Genomic DNA, 21831 nt, shown 5'->3' with positions numbered 1-21831 from the left:
CAAGCGGATGCTGGAAATCAGAAATAAAAGAAGAAAATGCTGGAAATGCACAGCAAATCAAGCAGCATCTTGACCTGTGATGTGAACTCTGTTTCTCTGTCCACAAATGCAGAATATTTCCAGCATTTTTGGTTTTCTCAGAGGTCTTTTTTTACCATTTGAAGTCTTGCAAGCATCCAGCAGCGTTCCCTACACACTGTATTGCACCAAGTCACTACTTCAATAAAATAAAACGAATCCAGTCCACAAGCTTAAATGCAAACATACTTGAAAGGTGTGTGTGTCCCATTAGGAATTGCTGACAGCGTCTCTGTCAGTCTGCTGCACGCTCGCTTTTCAGAGCGAGCTTAGGACGTAGTGCTAAACTCAACGCTAAGGTCCAAGTTGGACGTCGAGTGATATCGCGCTCTCAATATTTGCATCTCCAGGGCTAGCTCTGCTGTTGGCAACGTTAAGGCTCTCACTACACTGGCGAATGCAGAGTCCCGCAACAGAGAGGGCGTTAGAATGGCAGCCTCCTTTTTTTGTGGGATTGCGGTGCTAACTCGTGGTGATAAGGCAAGGAATTTCTGGGCCAGGATGTTTTCAGCTAGAAATCAATCTTGTGGCATTCATAAGAACATAAGAAGTAAGAGCAGGAGCAGGCCATTCCACTATTTAAGACGATCATGGCTGATTCAACTCATGGACTCGGGTCCACTTCCCTGCCCGCTCCCCATAACCCTTTAATCCCTTATCGGTTTCCTCTAAGCATTTTTCAAGTCTGCAATAACAGCCACCTTGTGACTGTGCCACCTCTGGACACAGTATTCTAAATGAGGCCTCAACATGGTCCTTACAAGAGAAAATGATATGTTTTGTTTTCTGTTGAATAGTCCTGTGGATGCTGCCCAGTACTCTAATCATTTAGTACTTCTGCCATGTCCTGGGAGTCCATGCGTATCTGTCCCAGGGAATATTTCAATGACCCAATACAGTGTATAATGGACCTCTGACTCCTAACGTATCAAAAAAGCCTTTACCATTTCTACTGTGTTTATTAAAGAATCATAGAATCATAGAAATTTACAGCACGGAAAGAGGCCATTTCGGCCCATTGTGTCCGCACGGCCGACCAAGAGCTATCCAGTCTAATCCCATTTTCCAGCTCGTCCGTAGCCCTGTAGGTTACGGCCCTTTAAGTGCACATCCAAATATTTTTACAATGTGGTGAGGGTTCCTGCCTCTGCCACCCTTTCAGGCAGTGAGTTCCAGACCCCCACCCTCTGGGTGAAGAAATTTCCCCTCATATCTCCTCTAAACCTCCCCCCCAATTACTATAAATCTATGCCCCCTGGTTGTTGACCCCTCTGCCAAAGGAAACAGGTCCTTCCTATCCACTCTATCTAGGCATCTCATAATTTTATAAACCTCAATAAGGTCTCCCCTTTGCCTTCTCTATTCCAAAGAAAACACACCCAGTATCTCAATCTTTCCTCATAGCCAAAATTCTGCAGTCCAGTCAAAATTCTTCTCCTCTGCAAGCTTTCCAGTGCAATCACATCTTTCCTGTAATGTGGTGAGCAGAACTGCATGCAGTACTCTAGCTGTGGCCTAACCGGTGTTTTATACAGTTCAAGCATAACCTCCTTGCTCTTGTATTCTATGCCTCAACTAATAAAGGCACGTATTCCAAATGGCTTCTTAACTATTGTGTTCCTAACACAGATGAGACTGCACACAGGGAGGTTAAAGTAACAGTGACCTCAGTCTTTATTAAGACACCCTAGAGTGGGGAACAGGCCTTAGGGGCCGGCTTATATACAGTGCTCCCAAGGGATGCTGGGATCCCTTGGGACTTCAGGGGATGCGCTCCCTGGTGGCGGAACATGGGAGTGCATGCTTTACAGATACACAACATTAACCATCATATCTACCTGGCCTGCTACCTTCAGGGATCTGTGGACCTGCACTCCAAGGTCCCTGTGTTCCTCCACACTTTTCAGTGTCATACCATTTAATGTGTATTCCCTTGCCTTGTTAGACCTCCCCAAATGCATTACCTCACACTTATCCAGATTGAATTCCATTTGCCACTGTTCTGCCCACCTGACCAGTACATTGATATCTTCCTGCAGTCCACAGCTTTCTTCTTTATTATCAGCCACACAAACTATTTTGGTGTCATCTGCAAACCTTTTAATCATACCCGCAATATTCACGTCCAAGTCATTGATATATACCACAAAAAGCAACAGTCCCAGCACTGAGCCCTGCGGAACCCCACTGGATACAGCCTTCCAGTCACAAAAACATCCATCAACCCTTACTCTTTGCTTCTTGCCATTGAACCAATTTTGGATTCAACTTGCCCCTTTGCCCTGGATCCCATGGGCTTTTACTTTCGTGACCAGTCTGCCATGTGGGATCTTATCAAAAGCTTTGCAAAAATCCATGTACACTACATCATACGCACTGCCCTCATCGACCCTTCTGGCTACCTCCTCTCAAAATTCAATCAAGTTAGTCAGACACGACCTTCTCTTTAAAAAAAATCCATGCTGACTGTCCTTGATTAATCCATGTCTTTCCAAATGACGATTTATCCTGTTCCTCAGAATTTTTTCAATAATTTTTCCACACTGAGTTTAGACTGACTAGCCGTAATTACTCGGTCTATCACTTTTTAAACAAAGGTACCCCATTAGCAGTCCTCCAGTCCTCTGGCACCGCACCTGTAGCCAGAGAGGATTGGAAAATGATGGTCAGAGCCTCTGCTATTTCCTCTTTTGCTTCTCTTAACAGCCTGGGATACATTTCATCCGGGCCTGTGGACTTATTCACTTTCAAAGCTACTAAACCCCTTAATACTTCCTCTCTTACTATGTTTACCTCGTCCAATATTTCACACTCCTCCTCCTTCATTGCAAAGTCTGCATCGCCCCTCTCTTTTGTGAAAACAGATGCAAAGTATTCATTAAGAATCATATCTACATCTTCCGCCTCCACACACAGATTTTCTTTATGCTCTCCAATAGGCCCCACTCTTTCTCTAATTATCGCTCGAATGTATTTATAAAACATCTTTGGGTTTTCCCTGATTTTACTTGCCAACATTTTTTCATGCTCTCTCTTTGCTTTCCTCAAATATCTTTTTTCAAATTTCATCCCTGCACTTCTTATACTCCTCCAGAGTTTCTGCAGTTCTCGGTATATGTCATAAGCTTCCCTTTTTTTCTTTATCTTACCCTGTATGTCCCTTAACATCCAGGGGGCTCTCGATTTGTTAGCCCCGTCTTTTTTTTAAGGGAACATACTTGCTCTGAACCCTCAGGATCTCCTCCTTGAATGCCTCCCACTGCTCTGACACTGATTTACCATCCAGTAGCCGTTTCCAGTCCACTTTGGCCAAATCCCATCTCAGCTCAGCAAAATAATTAACTATCCTCTTCTCCATTGATCTGATAGCAGATAATAGCAGCTTTTGTTTCCTTTAATTACGCGTAATTAAAGGAAACAAAAGCTGCTATTATCTGCTATCAGATCAATGGAGAAGAGGATAGTTGATTATTTTGTCTTTTTGGTTTCCTGTGAATTATATTTTTTAAATCTATGAAAATATTTTGTTTACATCTAATTTGCCTTTGTACACGATCAGGCAGCCACCTTGGTTTATTCTTGATGTGCTCTTGTTAAGACTTTATCGATATACATGGTTTCTTTGTGCAATAATATATTCTTAAAGATATGCCATTTATTTCAGAATCTCCACCTAGTAGGCTTGACTAATTGATTCAAGCCCCCTATCATTTTAGTAAAGTTAGCTATGTTAAAATCTGGAATTAACATTAGATTCTCATCACCTTTTGTTCTATTAGCCCTTTGAAAGCTAATAATATTATAGTCACTGTTGTCCACATGTTCTGCTACATGAGGTCTGATATTGCAATGGGTTTGCTACTAAACACTAGGGGCCCAAGTTTCCACACGATAAAAAACGGGCGCCCCTCTGAGCTGGGCGCCCGTTTTTCGCGCCTAAAACGGCGCCTAAAAAAAAACTCGCAATTCTGGAGCGTTCTGCAGCTCCTTGTCTGCCTGGCGTGGCGCCCAGGGGGGGCGGAGCCTAGACCCGCGCCGATTTTGTAAGTGGGAGGGGGCGGGTACTATTTAAATTAGTTTTTTTTCCTGCCGGCAACGCTGCGCATGCGCGTTGGAGCGTTCGCGCATGCTCAGTGTGAAAAAAACATTGGCACTCGGCCATTTTTGTAGTTCTTTGTAGCTGTTTAATTTTTGAACATTTTTAAAATAAAAGCACATTAGCACTTGCAGCCTTCTCACTGTCTCCTTCCCCCATCCCCCACGGGAACGAAACGGCTGTTCCCTTCTCCCCCTCCCCCCGCGGGAACGAACGCTTGCAGAATTCTCCGTGCCTGAAGCACTTTCACACAGGTAGGAAGATGGTTTATTTAATCTTTTCTTTGCTTATAAATGTTTATTCAGGTTGATTTATTTGTATAATATTTGTAGAAGTATAAATAAGGATTTATTGTAGAATTTAATGAGTTCCCTTTCCCCCCCCACCTCGTTCTGGACGCCTAATTTGTAACCTGTGCCTGATTTTTTAATGTGTAGAACAGATTTTTTCAGTTCTACAAAAATCTTCACTTGCTCCATTCTACTTTAGTTTGGAGTACGTTTTCACTGTGGAAACTTTCAAATCAGGCGTCAGTGGCCGGACACGCCCCCTTTTGAAGAAAAAATTCTGTTCCAAAGTAGAACTGTTCTACCTGACTAGAACTGCAGAAAAAAAAATGTGGAGAATTGCAATTTCTAAGATAGTCCGTTCTCCACCAGTTGCTCCTAAAAATCAGGCGCAAATCATGTGGAAACTTGGGCCCTAGATCTAGTCTATGACTACCCTGGTTTTCTCATTAACATGCTGAGTTAGGAAACAGGCATGTACAACTTCTACAAATCTTTCAGCTGCACTGCCCACAACATCAAATGATCTGCCATTGTGCCAATGAATGCCTGGAAAATTAAAGTCCTCCATCAAACAAATATCACCCAATTTAGAGGCCTTAATAATTTGTGTGCAGTGTGACTCATCATGATCAGCTGCCTGGCTTGATAACCTATAACAAAGCAGTCAAGATTCACAGCTTGGAGACAGTATCAGGATTACCTGTGATTGCCTTCAGAGTCTAATAACTTCCCAAAAACCAGTGTCTATTCTTACACATGAAAGTGAGCCTTATCGACAAGGTACTGGAACCTGCTGACACCCAATGGGCCCAATTTTGGCCATGTCTTGCATCAATTTTTTTGGAGTAAGTTGTTTTTTCTGGTGTAAGTTTAAAAAATACCATTTCCCCCCCCAAAATTTGCTCCAGAGTAAGTCAGTTAGGTACGATTTTTTTTTGGTCAGTTTTTTCTTCAAAAGGGGGTGTTCCCAGACACTTATGCCAGTTTTGGCCATTTATGCCACTTTGGCCAGCTAAAACTTACCCCAGATCCACTTAGGTCAGCGTATGTGGCCAGTTCTGAAAAACATTGGAGGCAGCGAAGGAAAAGCAGTGCACATTCGGCAGACATTAGGGCAGGGATAGGGGAGAGAAGGGAACTGGAGGGGACCTCAACAACCAAGCACCAAGCATTGCAAGGAAAAGCTCAAACAATTAAAATACTAATAAAACTGAAGCAAATCCTACCGGAGAAATGCGAGCTGCTGGTCACGATGTCGCGGGGGGGGGGGCTGTTGCCAGAGAGAGAGAGAGAGAGAGAGCGAGATGCTGGTATACGAAACACTCTTTCTCTCTCCGTCCCCCCCCCCAAAACACTCTTTCTCTCCCTCACTCCCCAAAACTCTCCTCCTCTCCCCACCGCCCCCTACCCCGAATCAAAACTCTCAAGCACAACCACTAAATAAAAAATAAAACCGAAGTCCTACCTCGGCCCGGGAACTCAGCGGGCTGGCTGGTCAGTGCGGGAGGCCACTCGGCTGGGGATAGGGTGGGGCGAGATCGGGCGTCCCTTCGGCCAAGGATAGGGGCTGCGAGCATCGGGTCCTGCTCACAGCCCGCAGCACATGCTGGGAGGGCGAGGAGCATGCGCGCAGCACTCACTGAGCATGCGCGCAGGTGCCGGCAGTACTTTCCGCGCTGGCTTGTTGCTCCACCCTCCCCCCTTCAGTCTCCACGCCACGCCACGACTCCGGGGACTCCGAAGAGCGGCCAGGATGGGGCCCCTTTTTTCCGGCGCCCTTTCCAGCGCGCAAAGCCGACGCACTTAAGGTAAGTGCGCCGAAAAAAGGGGTTGGGCAAAGTTGGGCCCATGGATCCTGACCCTCACAAGGAACTACAGGATGGGAAGAGGAAAAAGGGAAAATAAGGTTCTAAGTGTGCGAATGTAGTTTGGCTGTATTATTTCATAGTATAGGATTATTGCAGAAATACTGAATTACTCACTAGTACAAAATATCTATTTATGATACTAACTGAGATATCCTACATGGTTTCAATACAATCTGTGGGTCGGTGACTACTTATATCTGAATATCAAAGCTTATTGCATGGCAGAGCTTTATTGTTAACCAGACTATTGTTTTTTTAATCAAGTAACTGGTTACCTGGGGAAAGTGTTACCTATGTCAACACCACAAGCTTCAGGCCTGAACATACAACAGGTAAGGTCAGAATAATTCTGTTTTGTTTATTAGAAAGTTATTGTTAAATTACCTAATTTTTGAATGGTAGCGACAGATGAGTTTTTGTACTCGTAGGACCTATGCCTTTACATTGTCCTTACAATATAGTTATCTCCAATTACAGAAGAGTGCCATCTGTTGCACTTTCATGACCACCGAACGTCTCAAAATGTTTTACAGCCAATGACGTACCTTTGGAATGTAGTCACTGTTGTAATGCGGGAAAGGCAACAGCTAATTTGTGCTCAGCAAGCTCCCACAAACAGCAATGTGATAATGGCCAGATAATCGGTTTTTGTTATATTGATTGAGGGATAAATATTGGCCAGGACACCGGGGATAACTCCCTTGCTCTTCTTCGAAATAGTGCCATGGGATCTTTTTTACATCAACCTGAGAGGGCAGACAGGACGTTGGTTGATCGTCTCATCCGAAAGGCGGCACCTCTGACAGTGCAGCACTCCCTCAGCATTGCACTGGAGTGTCAGCCGAGATTCATGTGTTCAAGTCTCTGGAGTGGTGAAGCTTCTGTTTGATGGCATTTTCATAGCTGCCAACAGTAAAATCATTGGGATATTGAATTACATCAGTGCAACACTACAATATAATTCAGAGGAGGTTGTGATAAAAATGTATAGTGCTCTAGTTAGACTTCACTTTGCGTACTAAATCCAGTTTTGGTCACCAAGAAACGAGAGAGACATTCAAGCACTGAAGGCAGTACAGAGATGAGACATAAGGATGATGCCTAGTGTCACATGACTGAGTTATGAGGAAACACTGGGAAAACGTAGGGGGAAAAATTGGACATTGACAGAAACCTGCCGGTGTCACCGTGGCCTCGGGTTTAAGGCCGCTGAAAATGGTACCAGAGAGAAATTCATGCTAGGGCCTGGAGATTTGTCGTGCAGCGCTAACATACTGTGTAATGCACTCTTGGTTGCGTTAGTGGAGGCTTCCAATCCAAAGTTCCCGTCCAGGAATGGCATTGCAGCTTCTTTCCATGGTGTGCGCAATGAATTGTGGCCAATTGAAAAGGCTATGATTTAAAGGGGCAATGCTTTCAAAACTAATTAAAATCAAGAGGAAAAAATGTATCTTTCATCTCTTACGGCCTTTCAAAAAACCCCTTAAACATGAAAAATAAATCCCAAATGGCATCTTCAGCTCTTTAAGCTGAATTATCTTCCGCACCTAAAAAAAAAATGTTAAAAGTGCTTCAACACTAACACAAATGGCTCAGCAAGCCAGGAAAGGGGCAGCCAGGGTCTCACATGCAGCACTCCAGCTTTGTGCTGGGGGGGTCAACAATGCAAGAGAGATCCTCTACCCATAGGGGCCAGAAGGCCCCCCAGAAAGAACAATGTGGGACCAGATCATCGAGGCCGTCACTGCCAGCAGTGTCCCGCCCCACAACCAGGCCAAAGAAGCTTCATGACCTCAGATGAGCGGTCAAGGTCAGCGAATGCATCTTGAAGAGCTTTCCCCTCCTACCAACTGTGTCACTTGCCTCACACCCTGCTCAAAGCACGGCTCCACCCCCACATAATCACTCACGTATCAACAATCTGCACCAATCACGAGGCACATCTCCCATTTCTAGCCTCATCTCATCCCTTTGGAGGAGATGGTTGCCATTCTTGGCAGAGGCATGGCTGAGCCCTTGGCCAGCGGTGGGGCTGAAAGGATACAAATGCTGGTATCCTCGTATGTTATCCTCCTCCTGGCATGCACCTCTTGCTTTCCCACTCTCCCCTCACCACATCATCATAGGCAGTCCCTCGGAATCGAGGAAGAATTGCTTCCACTCCTAAAATGAGTTATTTCGTGGCTGAACAGTCCAATACGAGGGCCACAGACCCTGTCACAGGTGGGTCAGATATTCGTCGGAGGAAGGGGGGGGTGGGGTGGCACTGATTTACCATATGCTCCTTCCGCTGCCTGCGCCTGACCTCTTCACGCTCGCAGCGTTGAGTTTCGAAGAGTTCAACGCCCTCCCGGATGCACTTTCTCCACCTCGGGCGGTCTTCGGCCAGGGTCTCCCAGGTGTCAGTGGTGATGTCGCACTTCACCAGGGAGGCTTTGAGGGTGTCCTTGTAACGTTTCCACTGCCCACCTTTGGCTCGTTTGCTGTGAAGGAGCTCCGCATAGAGCAATTGCTTAGGGAGTCTCTTGTCTGGCATACGAACTATGTGGCTTGCCCAGCGAAGCTGATCGAGAGTGGTTAGTGCTTCAATGCTGTGGATGTTGGCCTGTGCAAGGACATTGATGTTGGTGCGTCTGTCCTCCCAGGGGATTTTCAGGATCTTGTGGAGACATCGTTGGTAATATATCTCCAACGACTTGATATGTCTTCTGTACATCGTCACAACTCCATGGTGATGGTGATGATGATTTTTTGACACTCCCAGCCACCAGTTCCTCAAGGTCGAACAGCAAAGCCATTTACAGTGTCCCCTACTGAAAGTCAGCAGCCTTCCACCAGCCATGCTGGGGTAGGCTAGGCCAAGGCACGCACAAGACAGTCACTAAGCGAATGCATAAGGGTGATGCGTTACTTTCTAGATGTCATATTGGATGGATTGATGTATGAAGTTGGATTGAAAAGTTTGCTTTGTGCTGGCTTTTATTTCAAGTATTATGGCCAAGAGGACGCTGTGATAGTTAGTAACGGAGGGAAGGGAAGGAAAGGTGTGGGACTAATGTTGAAAGGGGAATTGGGATTGTGTCACTGAGACCGCAGGCGGATGATTCCAACTGGATATTCCGGCCAAAAAAGGGGCTGTCTGGGTTGCATTCTTCCTTCTGCTTCCTCTTCCTCGGCTTCCTCTTCCTCGGCTTCCTCTTCCTCGGCTTCCTCCTCCTCGGCTTCCTCCTCCTCGGCTTCCTCCTCCTCGGCTTCCTCCTCCTTGGCTTCTTCCCTCTGCGAGCGGATGCTGTTAATCTGAAATGACGGCATAAAATTCTAGAAATACTCAGCTGGTCAGGCAGCATCTCGACCTGAGACGTAAACTCTCTGTGTCTCTCTCCATGGATGTTACCTGACCTACTGAGTATTTCCAGCATTTTCTGTATTTTCGGAGGCCTTCCTTTACCATCTGAGGCCTTGCAAGCCTCGAGCAGCACTCGCTACACACTTAAAAAATCTTTTAACATTTATTGCAGTAAGCCACTACTTCAATAATATCAACAATAAAAACAGTCCAAAAGTTTAAATGCAAACTTACCTGAAAGATGTGCGTGTCCCTTTTAAGTGGTGCTGACAACATCTCTGTCAGTCTGATTGCACGCTGGGTTTACCTGGCATGGCTTAGGGCTCAGCGCTGAACTCAGTGCTAAGGTCGAAGTGCGCAGTGCGGATGTTAAGTTGGCATTGGACGCCAGTTGACGTCATCATTCCGCCATTTCTTTTCAGGGCGCTGCTTTAGAATGGTAGCGCTACCGGAACGCCAAAAATGGAGTGCGCGTAGGACCCGCTGGTGGAAGAGCAGCGGCCGTCGCTTTCTTCACTTAACGCTGCGCTGGTGGGAGGGAATTTCACCGCCGTAGGCTTTTCAGTCTAGAAAGGAGGCATTGAGAATTGATCCTACACAAGTATATATGTTTGTTAAACGTATGGAAAAAATTTAACCGGAAAACCCTGGAAGAAAATTCTCCACTCAAATCGTTTACAATTGCACTTTCAAACTTCACCAGGATACCTCTGCAGCTGCTATTGGCTGAACACACTCTAGCCTCCATCTTAGGCGCCCTTGGCCCCAGTGAAATATCCGTTGTCTACTGAGTAAAAGCAGCACCCAGTATTGCACCACGGTTTGATACCCATTCCATGTTGAGTTAGTTAATCTCAACTGGACAACAGATGGGGCACTCTAATAGGCCTTAGTGATCCTGAGCGATAAATGGCAAAATGAGCTGGTTTCCACACTCGGTTACAATACAGTGATCCCTGTTGGAATATACACGTCAACATAGGATGGATGAAAGGAGAATCAAGTTTGGTTATAATTTTTTCCATTGTTGAATATCATCATCATCAGAGGCAGTCCCTCGAATCGAGGATGACTTGCTTCCATGTCAAAAAGTTCACAGGTGTTTCAATGAAGGACCCAGAATTCCAGATCTCGAACTATATCCTGAAGGGTGGAAGATGCCTGTGCGTGGATTTTTTTAACGTGGGGTGGCCGTTGCACACCAGCCAGGTCTTGGTCCAATGGCAAGGGTTACCCAAGACGACTGGAGACCAGTTCTGCTGCACGGACTGAGTGCGCACACATATCGCAGTGTGTATTACCAAACCTATTTTCTGGAAATGGTTACCATTTTAGACCAACTTATGGAACTTTTACCTGGATCATAAAGCTGCAACAGCAGCTCCACAGAAAACAAAATCTGGGCAAAATAGGCAAGATGCAAATCGTCCACTAAATGCCCAAAACTAAAAAAATCTTACAAGAACTCAAAATTTTTTTCACTTTGCCAAGTCACTTAGAACTTCAGAAGCTTTATGCAAGAGATATTTTAGGTTGTGAAAGTCCAGACAGCCTCTTTCTTGAAGATGCATTATTAGAGTATTGAAGAAACTCATTGTCTGGGCACACATATGAAGGATACGACCTTGGGCAATGTATTGAGGGCTGCTGTCACTTGTGAAACCACAACATATTCTCACACAATTTGCTGACTGCACTGTTGGCAGGGAGCCTCATACAACAGAAATGCATATTGGAAATTCAGGCACATTTCCCCATCATGATAATTGCAAAATCACGCTCAGTATGCGCCCAGATTTTCAATATACATTTCAGGTGGGCGAGGCTCCGTGTCAACAGTGAAAGATTGGAAAATTGTCCCTCATAAGTCCATATCTTCAGAATGGAAGGGAAAAAAAGATAGGTCATGGAAGATAATCTGTCATGACAAACCTCACAATACATGGTTTGATAATTTGTCAAGTTGCTTGAATGCTTGATGGCCCCTTAAGATGTTTTTTTGTCAGGTTGTTATCCAGAAAGCTGCTGCATTCATTTGTCCCTATTATGTGCACTGACACTGCAAAAGCCCTGTACTGAAGCCAGAAATCACTGTGCCATTAGCAATTGAACCAAGCAGATGGAGCAGAGACAGACATGCAATTAGGCTAGCGGCAGAGCGTTGTCTTTTATGTTCTATTTTTGGCTTTCACTTTTCTCTTCGCCTCTCATGAGAGTCCTGTGTGTGCACCTCGACAGTGAGCATAGTCGCATATTCAATTGTGGAGAGACATCACAGCAAAGCCCAATCAACTCCACTGGATTATGGCTATGGCTGGGAACCCTGACTGATTTATCCCCCCTCTGTAACCCAGAGACTCCGAGGTACCCCTGTAGCACCTTGCTGGCATTGTGTCTGAGGTCAGTACACGGAGGAAGGAGCACATATTCATAAGACAGCTAACTTGTTTTCCCATCCATGCACAGAAAATAGGACTGGCTTTGTTACAGGCTTCTGACCCTGCCCACCCATTTTCCTCTCTGTACTCTGCCGAGGTGATTATTTACTAATGAGATTCCATTTACCTCCTCTGGGTTTTTCCACACAATGCACTGTGCTCAGTCGAGAGTGGATGGGCAGCCTGCTCCAAGTCCGCATCCAGTGCTACTGTGCAACTGGCCAGGGCCATTAGAGGGAGCAGCGTGCAGTGGCCCAGCCTGGAAATCGGCGCGGTCCCAGCCTGCAAGACCATCAGCAGGCCGGGGCCATTGGAGGGAGCAGCGTGCAGTGGCATACCACTGCAGGGAGCAGCGCGCGCTGCTGCAGGAGGGCAGCGGCTGACTGCAGTGCGGGCAGGTACAGCAGGAGCGGCGAGGTCGGGACGAAGGAGCGGCAAGAGTTCGTAGAGGGATGTGATCGGGGCCCAGGAGAGGCGTGAGTTCGGGGCCCAGAAGAGGCGAGGTCCCAGGGGCAGCATGGGCCAGCCCACACTGCGATATGTGTGCGCACTAGGTCCGTGCAGCAGAGCAGGTCTCCAGTCGTCTTGGTTAACCCTTGCCACTGGACCAAGACCTAGCTCTGTCAAGCCAGTGTGGTGGCTGGTGTGCAACGGCCACCACACGTTAAAAAAATCCACGCACAGGCATCTTCGACCCTTCAGGATGTAGTTCAGGATCCGGAATATTAGGTCCTTCATTGAACTCATCCCTTTTCGGCGTGGAAGCAAATCATCCTCGTTGCAAGGAAGAGCCTATGATGATGATGCAACTGGAAGCTGCTCCCTCCCCTTGTGCCATATTAGCACAGTTTAGAAATGGGAACTGTGCATGTGGATTGTGGACACAAATGCTATTTATCCAGGCGTCTCCTTGCTATGGCCACATGTTCAATGTGTTACACGTCATCTGTGAATTACCTTGCTGGTGCTATTACAAAGTGCAGCAGATTCTTGACTATATTATATTTTCAGTATCAACATTTGCTTCAAAGCTGTACAATAAAAATATCTGCAAACAATGTCAAACTTCTGAGGGCATCGCCTGACAAACCAGGTCAATCTTGGGGGACTGGGTTGTTCTAAATGTTGGATACGCTGTCCTTTCACCCCTGATGCATCTAGATAGTGAGCATAGTGGGATACTTAACTGTGGAGAGGCATCACAGCAAACTAGATTTAATAATGAGCCTGACTTATTTAATAATCTAACAGTAAGGGAACATTAATCGTGCAGTGATCATAATATGATCGATTTCAATGTTAGGTTTGAAAAGGAGAAACATAACAGTCACTAAGGACTAGACTTTCCACAGAAGATCGCCTTATCCGAGAAGGGCTTTGCCCTCCTCCTCCCCCCCTCCACATCATGCACACTAATTTCACTGTCTGATGATGACATTTTCTCTTATCTTTATCTCTTTTTATATCTTTTGTGTCTCTTTTATCTCTTTCTCTCACTCTGCCTTCCTCCTCTCTCTCCATCCTCTCTCTCTTTCTCTCTTTCGCCCCCTCCCTTTGCCTTCTGCGCATGTGTGGATAACCCCTGACCTCCCAAATCGCGGGAAAACTTGCTTGCAAAAAAAACGCATGCGCAGAAGGCCGTTGCTCGGGAAGCCTTGCTTCCCATTTCGCATCGCCACCCACCCCCCCCCCCCCCCCAAAAAAAAAAAGCCGAAAAATAACGATTCCAAAAATGGGCGATCTTCCAGTGATCCTGAAGGCTGAAACATCGCTAAGGCTGGAACATTGGCCATTAAGTGGAAAGTCCAGCCCCATGATTCTAGATTTTGATACGGCTGACTTTAACAGAATCAGAGAGAGACTGACGACAGCAAACTGGTCAAAACTGTTATTGGGTAAGACTACAGATGAACAGTGGGAGGTGTTTAAAAACAAATTTAGCTGAATAAATGACTAGTATTAAGCGAAACATAACCCCTATGGAGTAAGAGCTCTACTTACCATATAAAACAGCCATGGTTGACAAAAGAGGTGAATGATTAAATAAAACTGAAGGAAAGAGCATATTTAAAATACAAAGAATTGTGTAGATCCAGATTAACACAAAAAGCTTTACTAATATATTAGAAGAAAATCAATGTTCCCTTACTGTTAATAATCTAACAGTAAGGGAACGTTTATCAAACAGTAATTATAATATGATCGAATTCAATGTTAGGTTTGATAAGGAAAAATGTAAAACAGTTCTAGATTTTGATAATTCTGACTTTAACAGAATCAGACAGAGACTGACGACAGCAAAATGGTCAAAACTGTTACTGGGTAAAACTACAATAAGGCTAATGTGGGCCCTTCAAAAACCGATGGAGGGAATATGGCTAATGAAAATAAGGAAATGGCAAACTTGTTGAATAATTACTTCGTGTCAGTCTTCACACCACAGGGAAACTAATGAATCAAGGACTGGAACTCCCCAATGTTAACTTAAGCAAGAAAACAGTATTCAAAAAATAATGGCACTAAAGATTGACAAATCCCCAGGACCTGATGGTTTTCACCCCGGGGTTTTAAAGAAAGTAGGTGAGGAAATTGCAGATTCTTTAGCCATATTCTTCCAAAGTGCTTTCAATTCAGGAATTATCCCTTTAAATTGGAAAATTACAAATGTAAGTGCATTACTTAAGAAAGGTGGGAGAGAGAGAAACCAGGAAATTATAGACCTATTAGTCCAACATCTGTGTTGGTGAATTTATTGGAATCTATAATTAAGGACAGATTGACTGAGCACGAATAGAGACATTTGAGTTGATTAGAGAGAGTCAACATGGATTTGCAAACGGTCGGTCATGTCTAATGAAACTAATTGAATTTTTTAAGGAAGTAACTAAAGTAGTAGTCTGGGGAATGTCTATGGTCTATATAGAATTTCAGAAGGCATTCAATAAGGTTCCATATAAGAGACAGTTAGCAAAAATTAAATCTCAAGGAATTAAAGGCGAATTATTCATCTGGTTAGGAGATTTTTTAGGCAAGTAAACCACAGAGACTAAGGATAATGGGTGTGTACTCAAATTGGAAGGAAGTGATAGTGGAGTCTCACAAGGATCTATGCTGGCCCCTCAAATATTAACTATATTTATTAATGACTTTTTAACAACTTACATTTATATAGGGGATTTAACATAGCAAAACGTCCCAGAGTGCTTAACAAGAGCAATATCAGTAAAAGCATTTTTGACACCGAGCCACAGAAGGAGATATTAGGACAGATGATCAAAAGCTTGGTCAGGAAGGTAGGTTTTAAGGAGCATCTTACAGGAGGAGGGAGAGGTAGAGGCGCGGAGAGGTTGAGGGAGAGAATTCCATAGCTTAGGGACAAGGCAGCTGAAAACACGGCAGTCAATGGTGAAGCGATTAAAATTGCGGGTGTGCAAGAGACCTCGAGCTCGAAATTCAGTGCCGCTGGAAAGCTGGTGCTCCCCCTATCCTTTTGTGGCCATTAGCGGCAAAACATTTTCGTGGCTGGGCCACCCCCATATTCAGCTCCCAAAGTGAACAAATGGTGTCCAATGCTAACGAACCCTTCCAAAGTGGATTTTTCATCGATGTGACTGTCTTAATTGGAGTGTTATCACCCTCTAAGAAATTCAGCATGCAGGTAAGGGTTTCTAATGAGCCAGCTGCTCCCTGGCCTTTTTAAAGAGCAGGGTTTGCAACAAGGCTCTGAGGAGGGTGGGGAAGGAGGTTGGAAGGATGGCTGGTGCAAGGAGAGCCAAGAAGAATACTGTTTCCTGACGTGAGGAGACCTGGCAGACCGCCAGTACATAATGCATGGAGGGAGATTGCAGGGGAGGTGTCGGGCACCTCTATATATGTGAGGACGCACCCTCCCAGGAGGGTGCTGGCCAGTCTGCACCCGGCCCTTCCAGGGTGGCAATGGGTCGACGCTTCCTAGCTCTGGGGCGACGGTGATCCTCCTCCTCGTCCTGCGCCTCCTCCTCCTCCTCCTTCTCCTCCTCCTGTGCCTCCTCCTCCTCCTCCTCAGGTATTACTGCTGGCTCGACCTCCAGCGGCTGTCCCCTCATGATGGCCAGGTTGTGCAGCATGCAGTAGGTCACGACGATTATGAAGACTCATTGAGAAGAGTACTGAAAGGTGCCACCAGAGCAGTCCAGGCACCAGAACCTCAGCTTAAGGATACACTGCTCGATGATGCACCTGGTGCCACAATGAGCGTCATTGTCGGCATGCTCTGGCGCTGCCCTGGGGTTCCGCAGTGGAGTGAGCAGCCAAGTGGACAGGGGATATCCCTTGTCCCCAAGCAGCCAACCGCAACCCCGATTCGGGCCGGTGAAGACGGCTGGTACACTGGTCTGGCGCAGGATGAACGAATCATGGCTGCTGCCTCCTTTGCCCGCTGCCTGTCTGCACGGTGCTGACGGCGACGCCTTCTCCTGCTTCTGACCAGGTGTCACCCTCCCAACACTCCTCCCATCCTCAGGGTGAACCCTGCCAAGCAGGTCTCTGCAGCCCACAGGCCTCCGCTAAAGAGTCAGACCTGAAAGTTGTACAAAAGTACCGGGGTATGTGCAAACCTCTGAGCAGCACTCAGCAGGTTTAATGGAGCCAAAACAATTAATAAAACTATATCAAGGGATAAATATTGCGGATGCTGGAAAATGAAATAAAAACACTAAGTAATAAAACTTTTTACCGACCAAAGGGCCCCAGTGGTGTTGTGTTCGAGCACCGCATCGGAAACCTCGCGGGGGCACTGACGGGAAAAGTTCGACCTTTCCCTCGGTGAATGTCGCTGTGTTAGTCCCTTTCCAGCGGCCCGCACGCTGCAGAGCCCACCGCTGGAAACCTTCCTTTACAGCGGCTTCACCGCATCGTTTCCGGCGGAAGTGAACACCGCTCAAATCCCCCGTCGAGCTGAATATGGCTCGGGGAGGGAAAAGTACCCGACCGCGACGGCCCATCGATTTTTCCGGTCGACCGCCCAAACTCCACGGTAGCTGTCCCTTCGGGGACGGTGAAATACGGCCCCCTAATTTGGAGGAGTGCAGAGATTTCGAAGGCTTATAGGGCTGGAGAAAGTTACAGAGATAGAGAGGGGCGAGGCCTTGGAGGGATTTGAAAACATAGATGAGGTGTTGTTGGACTGGGGGCCAGTGTAGGTCAGCAAGCACAGGGGTGATGGGTGAATGAGACGGAGCAAGTAGAGTAGATACAGACAGCAGAGTTTTGGATGAGCACAAGTTTACATAGGGTGGAATATGGGAGGCCAGCCAGGAGAGCACTGGATTCGTCAAGTCTAGAGCTAAAAAAGGCATGGGTGAGGGTTTCAGCAGCGGATGAGCTGAGGCAAAGCAGGTTCGGGGTCGGGCGATGTTCCGGATGTAGAAGTAGCCAGTGTTGGTAATGGAGCGGATATGTGGTCGGAAGCTCAGCTTGGGGTCAAGCACAACACTAAGGTTGTGAACAGTCTGGCTCAGCTTCAGACAGTTGCCAGGGATGGAAACGGTGGCCAGAGAACGGAGTTTGTGGCGGGGACCAAAGACAATGGTTTCAGTCTTCTCAATATTTAGTTGGAGGAAATTTCTGCTCATCCACTATTGGATGTCGGAGAAGCAGTGTGACAAATCAGAGGCAGCGGAGGGTCCAGAGAGGTGGTGGCGAGATAGAGCTGAGTGTTGTCAACATGTGGAACCTGATGTGTTTATGGATGATGTCGCCGAGGGGTAAACATAGAAACATAGAAAATAGGAGCAGTAGTAGGCCATTCGGCCCTTTGAGCCTGCACTGCCATTCAATATGATCATGACTGATCCTCTATCTCAACACCATATTCCCGCTTTTTCCCCATACCCTTTGATGCCTTTTGTATCTAGAAATCGATCTATCTCCCTCTTAAATATATTCAGTGACTTGGCCTCCACAGCTTTCTGTGGTAGAGAATTCCACAGGTTCACCACCCTCTGCGTGAAAACATTTCTCCTCATCTCGGTCCTAAATTTCCTACCCCGTATCCCGAGACTGTAAGCCCTTGTTCTAGACTTCCCAGCCAGGTAGCATTTAGATGAGAAATAGAAAGGGGCCAGTATAACACAATAGGGAACCGTATATCCAAGTTTTCAGATGGCACAAGGATTGGTGCCATAGTAATGTAAACCGGGGCAATACATAACAAAGAGCCACTGACAGATTAAGTGAGTGGGTAAAGCTGTGACAGATGGATTTCAACGCAGGAAAATGTGAAATCATCCATTTTGGACCAAAAAGGGACAGATCTGAATATTTTTAAATGATTTAAAGCTAGGAACAGTGGCGGTCCAAAGAGATTTAGGGGACCAGATGCACAGATCATGAAAATGTAGTGGTCAGGTACAAAAACTAATCAAAAAAGACAAATGGAATGTTAGCATTTCTATCTAGAGGGCTAAAATATAAAGGGGCAGAAGTGTTGCTACAACTGTACAAAACCTTGCTTTGACCACATCTGGAGTACTGTGTACAGTTCTGACCACCAGCCCTCAGAAAATGATATATTGCTCTTGGAAAGTGCAGCGCAGATTCACCAAAATGTTACCTGGGCTGCAAGGGTTAAATTATGAGGAGCAATTACATAACTAGGCAAGTATTCCCTGTTTTATAAAAGGTTAAGGGATGATTTGATTGAGGTTTTTAGGATTTTGAAAGGAATTGATAGGGGAGATAGAGAGAAATGTTTAACCCTGGTAGAGGAGTTCAGGACAAGGGGACATAACCTTAAAATCAGAGCTAGGCCCTTCAGGAGAGAAGGTAGGAAGCATTTCTTCACACAAAGCATAGTGAAAGTCTGGAACTCTCTCCCTCATAAAGTTGTTGAGGCTAGTACAATTGAAAAATGCAAAACTGAGATAGATCGTTATTTTAGGTCAGGGGATTAAGGGATTTGGAGCCACAACGGGTAAATGGAGTGAGGATATAGATCAGCCATGATCTCATTGAATGGTGGATTAGCTTGAAGGCCTACTCCTGTTCCTGTGCCTGGCTTCAAATCCAGCTCAGACTGATCGGGTGAAAGCCATTGCTAATTGTCACAGTTGTATGTAACATGAGTTAGCACAGTATCAATCCAGTTCATACTCTCCAAACTGACCCAAATTTGGCATTGAACTGAAAATTTCAACTGAGAATTTACTCGAGGGTTCTCCCAGTCAGCTGTCATAACGTTGGTGGAAGTATTGGACTGTTCAGCCAACAAAAAACTCACTTCAGGAGTGGAAGCAAGTCTTCCTCGATTCCAAGGGACTGCCTCTGATGATGATGGTGGAAGACTGTTGGAAACTCTGATACATGTGTAAACGGGGTTTCCGTTGAAGTTACGGCAGCCGATCGGGAAAACTGCTCAGGAAATTCCCAGCGCTGATTCAGAGATACTGCAAGTACAATTGATGTGGGAAGTATAAAATGATCACACTGGTAAAATAGGAGATGCTCTTGTGAGGATGCTGGGAAGGCAATTGGACCAAAGTGAAGGGAGGCCTATTCGATGACTGGTTGTGCTACATCAGACCTCAGAGTGGTGGAGGTTGTCACTGGGTGGAAAAACGTTCCATGCACTCACACTAGCATGCTTCACCTGGAGGAAGATAAAATTCACTCAAAGAAAAAAAAAATCTGCCAAATCTCCTGAACTGCTCCCTTTACGCAAGTTGCAAAACAAGTCTTCACTTGCAGTCTGTACAGACATGACATAATTGACGGTTCAAAACTACTTACAAATGAAAATACATGAAGTATCGTATTCCCAGCTGGTAATATCATCCATCTGTTGTAAAATCTCCCAACTCCTTCCCTGATGATAATGTAATTTATAATATTCCTGCTGCTTTGAAAGATGCTGGTACTTTGCCCATTTCCTCACACTGCTGCTTGTTGATACATGACGGCGGTATCAGGGAGTGATATGGCAGCACTAGTGAGCCACACTGTAGCTGCTAAAAGCATTGAAGAAATTTTTGTCAGAGACGAGGAAGTGCTCCTACTCCGCCACTGTTTACTTGTGTAAATGGGATTTCCACCACACTTCCACCGAAATTGCACCTGTGGAGCAAGCAGGAGCAGCTCCAAAGAAATTCCGGGTCAATTAGCTATCACGCAATTAATAGTTAGAATTGGGGATTCTAAATACCACCAACGATGTCTCCGCAAGATCCTGCAAATCCCCTGGGAGGACAGACACACCAACGTTAGCGTCCTCGACCAAGCTAACATCCCCAGCATTGAAGCACTGACCACACTCAATCAGCTCCGCTGGGCAGGCCACATTGTTTGCATGCCAGTCACGAGACTCCCAAAGCAAGCGCTCTACTCGGAACTGCTTCATGGCAAACGAGCCAAAGGTGGGCAGAGGAAACGTTATAAGGACATCCTCAAAGCCTCCCTGATAAGGTGCAACTGACACCTGGGAGTCCCTGGCCAAAGACCGCCCTAAGTGGAGGAAGTGCATCCGGGAGGGCGCTGAGCACCTCGAGTCTCATCGCCGAAAGCTTGCAGAAACCAAGCGCAGGCAGCGGAAAGAGCGTGCGGCAAACCTGTCCCACCCTCCCTTTCCCTCAACGACTATCTGTCCCACCTGTGACAGGGACTGTGGTTCTCGTATTGGACTGTTCAGCCACCTAAGGACTCATTTTTAGAGTGGAAGCAAGTCTTCCTTGATTCCGAGGAACTGCCTATGATGATGAGTTCGAATTGGAAGATGGCATTCTGTCAATGAAACTGATGGTCCGTGCCATTTAGCCTCAATTGCATTTGGTTACGACTCGATGTTTTGCCGTGGGTATAGAGGGTGAAATTAGAAATGGTAAATTGGGACTGGTTGTAAATACAATAGTCTCCATTGAGAGTCTGTCTCTAGTGATGATCCTATTATTTAGAGACACCAATAGAGATATTCTTACCAATTTAAAGTCTCTTCAAGCTAGCTATAAGATTGCAGATTATAAAAACGTTTTTTTATTTAATTTAGGCCCTTGTTATTTTCACCTTCTCCGCATGTGTGAGGCACATTAATAATGTTGTCTTTCAGACTAGTCACTCCTCTTGCACAGTACTCTAGTTTTTCACTGAAAGTCTGTTCTTCTGTATATATGCAAAGACACATAGGGGTAGAAACTGCCCCCCGCCTGGAATGGGGCGCCCCCACCCCATTTCCATGGTTTTTACCGCAGCTGCAGTTCAGGTCGACTCTTTCGCAAAATTCCGCTCCTTGTTTTTTTTTGTTGTGATCCGGAAGTTGGTGTAAATGGGGGCGGTGACGACACCTGAGCAGCAAAGACACGGCGGTGACTCTGCACCCACTCCCAACTTCCGCCGGAGTCACCGCCACGATGACGTCATCACGGCGCCGCGTCACCACGGCTCTCCCCTTCAGTTAAAGGGCTAACGGCGCCCATTCCACCAAAAGTCGGCGGCCACTTCACTCCACAGCGTGGCCGCCGATTTGTGGTGGTCACAGGCCTGAAGGAAAGAGGGAAATTTTGGCCCCATAGACTGCATCATGTGTAGGTGCTTACATATGTGCTGTGGTGCTTCGGTCCTGGCCTGCAAGACCATCAGCAGGCCGGGGCCATCGGAGGGAGCAGCGTGCGGTGGCATACCACTGCAGGGGGAAGCACGTGCTGCTGCAGGAGGGCGACGGCTGCGAAGCCAGGTCGCTGATTGCAGT

The 21831-nt window shown here is 46.2% G+C and overlaps 1 protein-coding gene across 1 annotated transcript in view; it reads left to right on the top strand.

Moving 5' to 3' along the window:
• The window catches only part of LOC139279543 (protein lin-54 homolog), a 228533-nt gene that overhangs the window by 150697 nt on the left and 56005 nt on the right, over nucleotides 1–21831 (top strand). Inside the window, exon 8 of the mRNA XM_070898671.1 lies at nucleotides 6597–6664. Coding sequence (XP_070754772.1) covers nucleotides 6597–6664 — 68 coding nt within the window. The remainder of the gene's footprint in view (nucleotides 1–6596; nucleotides 6665–21831) is intronic.

This window comes from Pristiophorus japonicus, chromosome 14, assembly GCF_044704955.1.
Source record: "Pristiophorus japonicus isolate sPriJap1 chromosome 14, sPriJap1.hap1, whole genome shotgun sequence".
Taxonomy (NCBI): domain Eukaryota; kingdom Metazoa; phylum Chordata; class Chondrichthyes; family Pristiophoridae; genus Pristiophorus; species Pristiophorus japonicus.
Note: the sequence above shows the minus strand (reverse complement) of the source record. Positions and strands in the feature narration are given on the sequence as shown.